Genomic DNA, 13,550 nt, shown 5'->3' on the forward strand with positions numbered 1-13,550 from the left:
GAGTGTCCTGTGCTTTACAGTAGGTCCCCACTGACCATCCATTCCATATGCAAGAGTGTGCATATGCTGATCCCGAACCCCCAGTCCATCCATCCCCCTAGCCCTTTGGTAACTATAGGTTTGATTTCAAAGTATGTGAGTCTGTTTCTGTTTTGTAAATAAAGCGATTTGTATCATTTTTTTTAGAGTCTGTATACAGGTGATATCATATGATGTTTATCTTTCTCTGTCTGACTGACTTCACTTAGTAGGAGAATCTCTAGTTGCATCCATGTTGCTGCAAGTGGCATTATTTCATGCTTTTATATGGCTGAGTAATATTCCACTACATATATATATATATATATTATATATATGACATCTTCTTTACCCATTCCTCTTTCATTGGACATTAGGTTTGGTCCATGTCTTGGCTATTTTCTTTCCTGTACTTGAACATCTACTTCTCCTCTAGTTATTGATATTCTCCTATATCCCCCCCCAGCACACATATTATTTAAATATAGGTGAGGGAGAATAACATATATATTAAAGGAACTAAAATATAACTCTTTGAGATGTATTTTCTTAATTTTCCTGATCAGTTTTAGGTTCTAGAGAAGAGAAAATATCTAATAATATTACTACTACTAATAAGATAATATTCATAATAGATAACATTTATTCAGTGTTTATGCTTGTCATAATGTGTAAGTACTTTACATTTTTGCACTAATTCAGTCCTTGCAACAACACTCTGAGACAAATAGGAATTGTGTCCTCCTTTCTGGAGATGCTGAAGCAAAGAAAATTCAAATAACCCACTCCAGGTCAATTCACTTGTCAGTCTATGCGCTTAACCACATTATGATACTTATCTGGACATGTAATTGAGTGAAGCAAATGTCACTCAATTGGGTGACTGTGAGGAATGATGATGGTCACAGATGAAGCTGCAGGAAAGGCACATAGGCTTTTTTCCTCTGTTCTTGGTACAAGAACAGAAATAGCCCCAGGTCTGTTTGTCCTCCGCCAACTCCACACAGCCCTGGCCAAGCAGCTGAGAGATGTGCCTCTCCCTCTTCTAGTCTCTTTCTAGACCTGCCGCCTTAGATCAGGGTAATCACTGTGCAAACAAATTTTACTAGCTGGTAATTGCTTCTGCCAGGAACAACAGGATAAAGGATGGACTTTGCATTTTATTTTGTGATTAAAAGCTGTTTCTAACACACTCTTCAGGGTTTCTGCCTTCCAAGACCTCTCACATCCAGATTATTTAACCAATGAGAGGGTTGACAAACTGAACAGATCATCTGAAACATCCGAGATGGTTATCTGTTAACGGCCAATGAAGTCTTATTTTGTGCAATTTGATTACAGCCAGCTTTCACTGATATTAAGACTATTTATGCTTTTGCTGGCTTATTCCTTGTACATTCAGTCACTAAAGAGATGTTCAGTGGATACCTACTCTGGGCCAGGGACCATCCAGGTACCCGGTGAGGACACCAGATGCAGAGCTTCAGCTCCAAAAGAGTTGGGTTAGAAGAGCCAGATGCTCGCTCATAAAAATTAACAGTTTGGGAGTTCCCATTGTGGCTCAGTGGGTTAAGAGCCCGACTAATATCCATGAAGATGTGGGTTCGATCCCTGGACTTGCTCAGAGGGTATAATGTTGGCAAAATTATTCTTAGCATCTATAAAGTTTAATTGGAAATCTGTGTCTACTTCCTATTTTTTTAATGAGGGTTTATTAAAACTATAGGATGAAGTCTTCATCTGAATTACCAGTGGCATATGGATCGGCAGTCCATCTCTATTACACTGCCAGGGTAGTAAAACTGCACTTCAAGATCAATTTGTCACTGACTGCAATAATGGCTACGCTTAGAAAATGCTACCCCAGAGGACTTCGATTGCAGGGTCCCTCTCCTGCTGGCCACGCTGGCAGATCATGGGGAGGACTGGCTCCTACACAGCTGAGAATCAAATAATTTGTGCAATGGATAGTTTCTTTTGATATTTTTTGGTTGGTGATCAGGGTGTCATTTTGTGATTTGAGGAGTTTAACTCCGTGACGAAGTAAATTAGAGTTAACATGTTTTAAATTATTCAGAGGAATTTCTGTTATAGCTCAGTGGGTTAAGGACCCAACGTAGTCTCCATGAGGATGCATGTTGCATCTCTAGCCTCGCTCAGTGGGTTAAGGATCTGGCGTTGCCGCAAGCTGTGGCATAAGTCACGAATGTGGCTCGGATCCCCGTTGCTATCTATGGCTGTGATGTAGGCTAGCAGCTGCAGCTCCAGTTCAACCCCTAGCCCAGGAACTTCCATGTGCTGTGGGTGCAGCCATAAAAAGAAAAAAATAATTACTCCATAAGACATGTGTATTATCCTTGTTGCCAGCTCAGTGTGGAAGGAGGACTAGGCATGTCAGAACACCCAACTCTAACTTCTGAAGAGTATGATCTGATCTCCGTCTGTTCCCTCTTGTGGGAAAGAAGATAGCTGTATTTGCCTTGCTATTATGCAGAGCTAGTTTGAGAATTAAGGAGGATAACCTTTGTTGGATGCTCTTAAGACCACCCTCAGCTTTGTTTGGAATATGATAAGTGTGGAGGAGTAGAGAGGGGATAAAAAAAAGGCCAAAGGCTGGTTTCTCTTCTCTTTGGGTGACGCCCAAAGCCAATGGGAAATTTCTATAGGGAATTTGCTTTATTTCTTCGAGTCTTAACTTTCCTCTCTCTTTCTATCCTTCATCTCTCTATCCATTCATTCAATCATCCCCACATATGTATAAATAAAATTATCAGGGAGGATGAAAATAGAGGGTAGTTTTTTTTGTGAACCTAACACAATATCTGAGAAGCGGTCTGTGCTCACTAAACGATTATTAATTTATCCTTCATAATCCCCATCTCCCTGCAAAACACAAAAGAGGAAATTATAAATTGTAAGCAAGACACTTCAACTAATTACTTTTGAGACGTCTTAAATATCACGTCACTACTAAATATGTTTGTTCGCTTCCAGATTGTTCCTGCTTTACTTCCTCTTCCTCTATATAATCATTGAAAAGCACCCTATAGGAGTGTTGCTCATAATAGCCAAAAGCTGGAAATAACCCTCATGTTCCTCACCTGCCCAACAGAGAAATGATGTGGTGTGTTCATGCAATGGGAGGCTATTCAGTAATAAAACTATTGAAACATGTCTCACTGTGGATGAAGCCTAAACACCTGATGCTAAGTGAAGAAAGCCTGTCACAAACGGCCATATATTGTGTGATTCCATTGATATTTCAGGTCCAGACTCAGCCGTACTTGGAGACAGAAAGTGGCCTAGTGGTTGCCAGTGCCTGGGGAGGGCAGAGGGCATACGAGGAGGATGCTAAGGATATGGGATTCCTTTGGGAAGTGATGAAAATGTCTTAAAAGTCGCTTGTGCTCAAAGTTGCACAACCCCCTGAATGTGTACCATTGATCTGTGTCCCCTCTCCGTAGGTGAGCTGTACGGTATGTGAACTATAACTTAAGAAAGCTGCTGTAAAACAAAAAGAACTGAGTATAGAATGCTCAAAATAATGTGATTTATTTTAAAGATTTCTGCTGCCTGTCCTTCGTTGCAAAGGAAGGTGGTAGAGTAACCACTATTTCATTGCTCCAGAGTGAAGCGAGGGGGCAGTGGTCTTGTAAATGCTGTCATTTCCGTCCCTCGGTGATAACTTAGAATCTTCTGGTAAGTGCAAGGAGGAAGTGGCTTGAGCAAAATAAGGCTCGTTGAAAGCTGTCCTGTTGTTGTTTCAGGTCCTAAACCTAGTGCAGTCCTACGTGACGCTTCGCGTCCCGCTGTACGTCTCCTACGTGTTCCACTCCCCGGTCGGGGTAGGGGGCTGGCAGCACTTCGACCTGCAGTCGGAGCTCCGCCTGACGTTCGTGTACGACACTGCCATCTTGTGGAACGAGGGGGTCGGCAGCCCCCCGGAAGCCGAGCTCCACGGTGAGGGAACAGAGACCTAGAAAACGAGCTTGCTTACCTATTTGAATGACGCCCGAGACCTTTTTTTTTTTTTTAACCGCAGCTAAAAATAATAGAAGCACCTTTCAAAATGTTTGATTTGTATAGCCAGTATTTTAAATCCTTTTGTCATGGAAAGAACTGTTTTTACTCAAGCATACCAAGCCTCAAATTTTGCATCACAGGGGACTGTTAGATATAATAGCCATTTCAGGTCCTTAATCACGTAACATGAACTGTCTCTATCTCTCTAGATTTTAGAAATTGGATAGATGTTCCAACTGAAAGTAAGGCATGAACCCAAGAGGAAAAAAATTACATGGTTTTGTTTCTGCAAATGAGGGTGCATTTTAAAGCCCAGTGTAAACTGTGTCCTGGATTCTAGTTCTGGGTCCGCAGCTCAGTAGCTGCGTGATTCCCAGACACGTCGCTTCCCCTTTGGCACTCCATCTCTTACGAACGATAGACTAGTCTTCTAATATTCTTCCAGTCGAAAAATGCTATCATTCTGTAATACTTGAGCTGAACATCTTGGAAGAGTGGTGTTAAGTGCCACTCTCATGCCCGGTTAGCATCTGCATAACTTTGTTTCAATGTCAATGTCAGAATCATAATTCAAAGTCCATTAAAGCATAAAGCTAATTATTCCATCAGGAGAATGAGTGCTGTTTTCTTTTCAGGCATAAACTGCTGTTCTGCTCCCATGCATGTCTAAATATCCTTCCTTTTTATGAGCCGGGGGAAAATACTACTGATAGGGCATCTCAAAAATCTGATTAAAATCAAGGTTAAAATTAGCTCAAAGCTCTGAGAAGGGTAATACAATCACCTGAATAATCATTCCAGATCGTTTCAAATGTTTTGATTCCATATCTTGCCTTAGACAATGTGTATTTAAGTGAATCTTAATGCAGATCCATTTCTTGGTTCTCAGCTTCTACATGAGGATCTCATGCTTCCTTCTTAAATCTGGAGCCAACCTGGGTCAACCTTGCTAAATTTCTTGGGAAAACTTCAGAGTTTTCATTAAGCCTTTAACATTTGGAATTATTCTGGAGAAGACAAACCTTTTTCCGCCTGCATGTCCAAATCTCCAAGATTTGACATGTTCATCCTGCCTGTCAGTGTACAGCTTAATTTTCATAGGCTAAAGCTTTTAAAAAATATCTTCGCCTATACAGTCAATCTGTATATTTCATATGGGCCTGATTCATACAACCTAATTCTATGTTGCCTACCTTTTCTTGTTGGGAAAACAAAACAAAACAAAAATATTTCTGCCTCTCTGATCACTCCACATGTTTCTGATAACACCCTTTGGCTAGAATGCTTAAAGACCAGATGAAGCCCAGTTTGTTTTTGGAAGAAACCCTGTCCCTAAGGTGTCCCTGGACACCAGTATTTCCACTCTCATGCCTCATTCCATTGTAGGTTCTCTCTACCCAACCAGCATGCGTATCGGGGAAGAGGGGCGCCTGGTCGTGAACTTCAAGACAGAGGCTCAATTCCATGGCTTGTTTGTGCTGTCACATCCCGGTAAGCCCCATTACCCATTAACAGCCACTCCCCACACAATGAGGATATAGTTCTTCCAGATTTGCATGCTTTCCTATGAGCTTTGAAGCCTTTCATTTCAAATGAATTGCATGTGTGCAAATATCTACATGAGAGCTGGGCAATTGCCATATCTTATAAGCTACAAGATCATCTCTGTAGGCTTTTAGAGAAAAATATAAAAAATAGGTGAGGTAAACTTAGAAGAAAATGTTACTGAGTTAATTTTTTTCTAATTTTATTTATTTATTTCTTTTTTTGGCCACTCCATGGCATATGGAATTCCCAGGCCAGGGATCAGATCCAAGCCGCAGTTGCAACCTTCTATGATCCTTAATCCACTGTGCTGGGCCAGGGATCGAACTTTCATCCTGGTGCTGCAGAGACACTGCCAATCTCATTGCACACAGTAGGAATTCCTACTAAGTTAATTTTTAAGTGGAGTTTTCCTTCAGCTAGAGAGCAGAGCCATTCTCTGCAACATTTTCATTCTCTATTTCAAATGCATTGTCCACATATTTGGATTTTAGGTTATTTGTTTGGCAAGTACAACTCTTTTCTAGGTATTGTAAGAAACTTTGACAATGGAGTCAGAAAGGCCACTTCACTGGTACTTAAATTTCAGACACGTTAACCAATTGTCTTCAGGAGTAGCTATGTGATTTTACTAAGTTGATGGACTATGCTGTGAATCTCAAAAACGTGGCTGTCACTAAAGTCTTATCATCTAAGCTTTTTTTAAAAAAATCTAAAGAACATTTCATTAGAAATATTTTTATTTGACTTTTTGCATTACTAAACTGGTTTGCTCATTTTACTGATTTGCCAACTCATGTCAAATTAGAAGAGGAAACTAGTTCACATACTGTCTCTGTGTCCTTCCTTTTTCTGGGTCCGAGCTCGAAACAAAGGAGAGAATAGGGCCAGATATTCAGGCAGAGAAAGAGGTTTGCTGTAGTTTTGGGAGGCTGAGCTCCAAAATACAGAACCCAAAAGCATCATTTTGCCCTATTGGTATCGACTGTTCTAGAAAATGAGGCTTTCCTGGTTTTTACAGTTCCCACCCATAGATGCACCTTTCTCATCAACTGAATCTTTGTTTAGACATGACTGAGGCAACCTAATTAAAAGTAGACTCCATTTATAAGTTGCGTTTGCCCTGCGGATGCTAAGAGACTGAAGTTCAGCTCCTAGCTTCAGTGCACAATAAACGCATTCACATCGGCCTTTACCGAACTGCTGTGCCCTCCCTGGAAAGAAGCCTGAACCGTTGGAGCATTTCTGTACAATTCTCTTTTGACAGAAATATGGAGTGGGAAAAGCACTGAATTAGGAAGCGGAAGGCGCACATTCCGACTGTGTGATCTTGGGAGTCACACCCCCACTCAGTCCGGTTTCTTTATCAGCAAAATGAGGATAATTATACCAAGCCTGCTACGTTGCTGGCTTATTATAAAGATAAATGCCAATAGGGTATCATAAGGCACTTTGGAAACTCTAAACTTTTTTCACCTCTATGTTACTATTGTTATTGGCATTTTTTTCTAGCGTCCTTCACAAGCTCAATGATCATGTCAGCTGATCATCCAGGTCTAACATTTTCCCTGCGTCTCATAAGGAGTGAACCAACCTACAACCAGCCAGTCCAGCAGTGGAGTTTTGTATCTGACTTTGCAGTAAGTGATTAAGGCTCTTAATTTTCTTTTGCTGCTGCCTCTGATTGCAACTCAGATTTTTTTTTTTTTTTTTGGGCCACACCTGTGGCATATGGAGGTTCCCAGGCCAGGGATGAAATCAGAGCTGCAGCTGCCAGCCTACACCACACTCTGGATCCGAGCCACATCTGTGACCTGTGTCACAGCCCAGGACAATGTTTGGATCCTTAACCCACTGAGCAAGGCCAGGAAGTGAACCCACATCCTCATGGATGCTAGTCGGATTCGTTTCCAAGAAGCCACAATGGGGACTCCTGCAACTCAGATTTTTAACTGAAAACCAAAAATGTCCTCTCTTCTCCTTAAAGGTCCGTGACTACTCGGGGACCTATACTGTAAAACTGCTGCCATGTACCACTCCATCACATCAGGAGTATCGCCTGCCAGTCACCTGCAACCCCAGAGAGCCTGTCACTTTTGACCTGGACATCCGATTCCAACAGGTGTGGCTCATAGAATTTTTTTCCTATGTAGAAACCCGCTTTGTTGAAGTCATGTTTACTTTTATCAGCACAGAAAAAAAAATATCCTCACCCAATTTCTTGCATGCTGACACAACCAGGGAGTCAGGTGGGAAGGGAGCAAGGGCAGAAGGGAGGAAAAAAGAATTGCCCTTGATCTTTTGTTGGTTCAGTATATAAAGTCCACAGTTTAAGAAGATGCAAGGGTTATTTTTTTCTCTTATGTGATCTGGGCTCCTCCTGGAGTTTGCTGCCTTGGAGATTTGAGGATTTTCCCCAGGGGTTTGCACTCCTTCACCTTGTTCTTCATCTTCAAGGAGAATAAATATCCCGTAGTTCAACGTACCTAATTGCCAATATGTATTAAAAGAAATATGATGGCATCTTCGGCCCAAGCACTTGTACTAAACGGTGCCCTTCCACTGACAGTGCTGTTTTACAAGCCCCTTATCCCGGTGGAAATGAGCTCAGGTGATGCTAGTTAGTCTCATTCCAAAAAGGGCTTAACCTTGACAGTCTGGCCTTCTTAAGAAGGGCAAAGCCAGTGTTACAGTTCCCTCCGGCGGTGTGGTTGGACATGAAAACACTGCAGTGTTTCTTAGCATTCTCTATGTCAGTGAACAGTGCCTGTGTGTGTCTGCAAATAATGTGTGTAGGCACCGCCACAACCATCCACAACACATCAAAGGGCTTTTACTCTTGCTTTTAGGTCAGTGATCCCGTGGCTGCTGAGTTTAGTTTGAACACCCAAATGTACCTGCTCTCCAAGAAGAGTCTCTGGTTGTCTGATGGATCCATGGGATTTGGGCAAGAGAGTGATGTTGCTTTTGCAGAAGGTACCACTTTACAGATGAGAGGGCCGCTCAGTCTGTCTGCCCTTGTGTCTGTTGTCCTTTGCTTTATTGGGCTCATGTTTGCTTTATTGGGGAAGGGGGATTCTTTTATGTTTTTGAGAATATTAACAGAGTATCATTTTGGCAGGGATGGGATGGGGTCACTGAAATCAGATATACCTTTCAAAGGATGGTTTTTATTCTGGGGAGGGTAACTGCTATTTCCCTTATCTAAGTGATTTTTGAAACCAGCCTGGATTGTTTTCCTTGCATGTTTTTTCACTTTGCATACACTCAAATACTGCATCTACATGACAAGATAGCTCCTGGGCAAGGCATGCCTGTCTGGTTCAGTGGTGGACTGCCAGAGCCTAGCAAAACACCCGGCATGCTTGGTAGAGGTTCAGTAATAACGGTGAATGAAATACCAGGGAGTTCCCTTAAACCCTCTTTCAAAATCAAATAAAGCTATTTCAGCTTTTTATGGATGTTTTCTTTTTTTAGTGTCATGGCATAATGATTGGCTTACCTCTTGCCAACGAATGTGCTTATGTAAACTTGACTTAAACCACAGTGGGATGTTATGAATGTTAAATGATGACCCAAGCATTGAGGTCATTCCCGCTTCCAGCTGAGCACATGAAGGTCAATAAATCTTCAGTACTTAGGGGCGTCTGCAAAGTGGTCTCATCCGAAGCTTGGAAGTGAACCCGCTCCTGAAACTAATACAACAAAATCTTCAACATTTGGTGTCAGATCAGGAAGAGAAGGAAATATTTGCTGGTGTCATTATTGTCACCAGCCGCAGTGTCGCGTGGACACACCTTAATCACTTACGGCAGTAACAATGCCACGTCTCGGTTTCAGGTGATGTCATTTATGGTCGGGTCATGGTGGATCCTGTCCAGAATCTCGGCGATTCCTTTTACTGCAGCATCGAGAAGGTGTTCCTGTGCACCGGAGCTGATGGCTACGTTCCCAAGTACAGCCCAGCAAATGCAGAGTACGGCTGCCTGGCTGATTCACCTTCACTCTTATATAGATTTAAAATTGTGGTGAGTGCTTTGACCCAACCAGTGGGACCAGCTAGATGTTTAAAGTTAAGTGTTTTTGTCCTTTATTTTTAAACAACAGCATCTTTTAAAATGAAACCAAATGGTGACATTTTATGGTAATTGGTACCTGCACAAAATTAATAGGAGAAATTCTTCACTTGCAAAAGTTGGCATTGTCTACAGCAATCCTCATTTTGCTTTTTCCCTCAAGGACAAAGCTCAGCCAGAGACACAAGCCACCAGTTTTGGAAATGTCCTGTTTAATGCCAAACTGGCAGTGGATGACCCCGAAGCTATCCTCTTAGTGAATCAGCCTGGATCTGACGGATTTAAAGTCGACTCAACACCACTCTTCCAGGTGGGCCAATAACAAGCTCACTACAAGAGCTGTGTAACCACATGCAAGTCACCTGACGTGGGGATGGCTCAGAGATCTCCCGTGTAGAAGGCAGTCACTGTAATACTGCAGAGAGTTAGGATAACTTGTGTAATCCACACTGGCCCATCCTGGGCGTATAGCAAATATTCCATAAACCTTAGCTAGTGTCATGTTTAGTAACATTTTAGTGCTTTTTTTTCTTTGCTTTTTAGGGCTGCACTCCCTGCATATGGAAGTTCAGAGGCTAGAGGTCGAATCAGAGCTGTAGCCACTGGCCTACACCACAGCCACAAAGCAAGATCAAGCTGTGTCTGCAACCTACACCACAGCTCACAGCAACACCAGATCCTTAACCCACCGAGTGGGGCCAGGGATGGACCCCACATCCTCATGGATCCTAGTCGGACTCCTTAGCGCTGAGCCACAGCGGGAACTTCCTCTGTTAGTATTCTGTCAGGTCTGTGTGAAGTGAAGACCCTCATGAAGACCAGAATGAGACGAACCCAGAGACGTGTTCACACTGAATCCTCGGGGGAGCACGTGCCTCTTTTAGGATGTTTGCTGAAAACTGTTCACATAGGAAAGGCTGTAGAAAGATGCTATCCTTATTCTGCTAAAGAGAGAAGCTTGAGGAAACATGTCTTTTATGCAGAATCTTTTCATGCAGGAAGTTGAAGTATGATTATTTTTTGGTTTTGTTTTCATTTTAACTCTTAACTCTCAAAGTATTTGACCTTTCCTAAATCCTGAAGGCTTCAAAGAGCCATCAGAAATTGCCTTCTTGTCACAGACCCTGGAAAAGCAGAAAGATTGACTTTCTCTATGGCCTTCTATGCACATATACAGCGAGACATACTGGAAAGGAGTCCTGAGGTTCAGAAGGTCTGAGCTCTGGTCCTGCCTCTGATACTAACTAGTTCAGCGACACTGGGCAATCATTTAACTGCTTCTCATTTGCTCATTTATTAATTTTTTTCATTTTTAATTTTTTATATAATTTTTAAAGGTTACCTTCCATTTGCAGTTGCTACAGAATACTGGCTCTCTTCCCCGTGTTGTTCAGTGCATCTTTGTAGCCCATCTTACTCCCAATAGTTTGTGCCTCCCTCTCCTCCACCCGTATGTTTGTTTTCTATATCTACTCTTTTCTTTTTTTTTTTTTTTTTCCTTTTTGCCTTTTAAGGGCCCAGCCTATGGCATCTGGAAGTTCCCAGGCTAGGAGTTGAATCGGAGCTGCATCTGCGACCTATACCACAGCTCCCAGCAATGCAGGATCCTTTAACCCACTGAGCAAGGCCAAGGATCAAACCTGCATCCTCATGGATACTAGTTGGTAAAGCAGCTGAGCCACAATGGGAACTCCATTTATTTGTTTTTTAAATGCATAGATTGGACTGTGTAATCTAGAGTTCTCCACAGCTCTGACTGATCATAACTTACCAAGTATCTGCCAGCACATTCTCCCTTGGGAGCTGCACAGAATATGCTATAGGTGCTTCACACAGAGCCTGGCTCATGCTACACACATAAAAATATTAAATATATTAATTCTGCAGATGAAATGAAATGATTAGGTATTATCTCTGCCATCTGTTTCTCTTTCAAAGAATTGTGAACGTTTTAGGTTGGCATAGTATTTAATTTTCTGATGGAAAGAGTCGTGCTTTCCAGGTCGCTCTGGGCCGAGAATGGTACATACACACCATCTACACGGTGAGATCAAAAGACAATGCCAAGCGAGGCATTGGCAGACGAAGCGTGGAGTACGAGTACCACTCTTTGGTGAGTCGCGGGGAGCCCCAGGCGATGGCCGGAAGCCGGAGGAAGAGGGAGGTCAGCAGCCCACCAGCCCTGGCGCGGGAGATCGGTGCCGAAAACAACCGAGGCACCAACATCCAGCACGTTGCCCTGGACCGCAGCAGCAGGAGGCGGAGCCCGCAGGGCAGGGCTCCCCCCTACGGCCTCCCCCCGCGGGAGCTCAGCAGCCCCAGCTCTGAGGTCAGCCTGGTCGCTGTGATGGGGGGCAGCGCGGTGGGCCTCCTCGCCGTCGGCCTCATGGCCTTGGCCGTGGTGCTGTTCAAGGGCAAGAAGAGCGCCCGGAGGAAGGGCGCCCCCCAGGGCTCCGGCAGCAGCGAGCCCATGATGCCCCGGCCGGGCCTCCAGAGCGACAGCTCGGAGGTTTGAGGTCAGCAGGCGGGCGGAATTCAGCCTTTTCCTCAAGTGCCCAGGAGAAGAGCAAGGAACCCACATCCTTCTGTAAACGGCAGAGAATGGGGGTCTTCTGGGACAGAGCTGCTCAGAGGCCCTGACTGTACTAGTAAATGTTGATCTGAACTCTGTACTGGTTCAGGCATCAGAGGACAAATTCGGACCGCAGACCACACCTTTCCTCTGGCCCAGAAGGCTCAAGTGTGTGTCCATGTGTACACAGAGGCAGAGATGGACAGCGGGGAACAGCTCGTCTTAGGCGTTTTCTCTGCACGGGGAGATGAACGTGTTCAGAGGTGCTAACAGACTCTCGCAGAAGCTTAAGAGGAGTCCAAGGGTGCGATGCTAGGATGCATCTTGAAGGTGCAATTACCACATTGTTTATTCGTTGTGTAACAGTCTAGGTGTTAATTGACAGTCTGGAAGAATGATACACACACCATTTATTGCGACAAGTTTTCTACACGGAGAAGACAACATGGACTTATGACCAAGGGGAGCTCAACCTGCAAATCACCTTTTTTCCTACCTGAGAGAGAGTAGAAGGAAACAAGGAAAGTATCTCACTAACTTGAATTTTCATTAAACCCTCCTTGTTTTATCTACTTATTTAATTTTAAATTAAACCAAAGAATATGTTACATCTGGAAAAGATCATTGAAGAGAGACTGCTCTGTTTGGGGATATATGTAGTAGAAAAAGTAGAGTTCTCGCATGATAATACACCTTATTGGTGTTCATCTTGGGAAATAAGAGGGTTGGTGACATTTTAATGATGAAGAAATGCCACAGAGGTAGAGTCATATTTACAAGACAATGTTCTCTAAGAACTGAGCCTAGATGTTTGCAGTATTAAACCCATAAATGACCAGGAGAAACACCTTTCCGATGGTAAAGGGGAGAAAGCGGTATTTATTAATATATGTTTAACCAAAGTGCCTTTGACACAGATTTTATAGAATAAAAGAGTCTCACAATGACACATGAGGTTAAGCCTGTGATAGCATAATCACGCAGTAAGATCCAAAGCTTAAATTGTCCCGGGGGCCTTTTATTAGCTTTCTAATCAGCACCTGGTCCAAAGGATGGGAATCCTTTCAACCATCATTCCAGAGATGGTCTCGGAGGTGGCCAGCATCACTGATCGTATTCGTCTTTGACCAGAGAAGAAAGCATCCCTCTGGCATCTCCAGGTCAGTGAGCTGATGCAGCGTGGTCCATCTCAGCATCTAAAAACACAATCTGTAATACTGCTTACATGCTAAAAACCACGGAACTTGCATGAGCTTGCTCAGCAAGCCTCCTGTTTTCTTTCTCAGAAATGTGCTTTCATCAGCTAGCGGAATTTT

At 43.2% G+C, this 13,550-nt stretch overlaps 1 protein-coding gene across 1 annotated transcript in view; it reads left to right on the top strand.

The window, feature by feature from the left end:
- FREM2 (FRAS1 related extracellular matrix 2) overlaps positions 1 to 13,181 on the top strand; it is a 155,371-nt gene extending 142,190 nt beyond the window's left edge. Inside the window, exons 18-25 of the mRNA XM_047755977.1 lie at positions 3,786 to 3,978; positions 5,428 to 5,532; positions 7,099 to 7,226; positions 7,574 to 7,708; positions 8,436 to 8,562; positions 9,427 to 9,614; positions 9,826 to 9,972; positions 11,665 to 13,181. Coding sequence (XP_047611933.1) covers positions 3,786 to 3,978; positions 5,428 to 5,532; positions 7,099 to 7,226; positions 7,574 to 7,708; positions 8,436 to 8,562; positions 9,427 to 9,614; positions 9,826 to 9,972; positions 11,665 to 12,177 — 1,536 coding nt within the window. The 3' untranslated portion in view covers positions 12,178 to 13,181. The remainder of the gene's footprint in view (positions 1 to 3,785; positions 3,979 to 5,427; positions 5,533 to 7,098; positions 7,227 to 7,573; positions 7,709 to 8,435; positions 8,563 to 9,426; positions 9,615 to 9,825; positions 9,973 to 11,664) is intronic.
- The last annotated feature ends 369 nt before the right edge of the window (positions 13,182 to 13,550 follow it).

The sequence above is a fragment of the Phacochoerus africanus genome, chromosome 13 (assembly GCF_016906955.1).
Source record: "Phacochoerus africanus isolate WHEZ1 chromosome 13, ROS_Pafr_v1, whole genome shotgun sequence".
Lineage (NCBI taxonomy): Eukaryota > Metazoa > Chordata > Mammalia > Artiodactyla > Suidae > Phacochoerus > Phacochoerus africanus.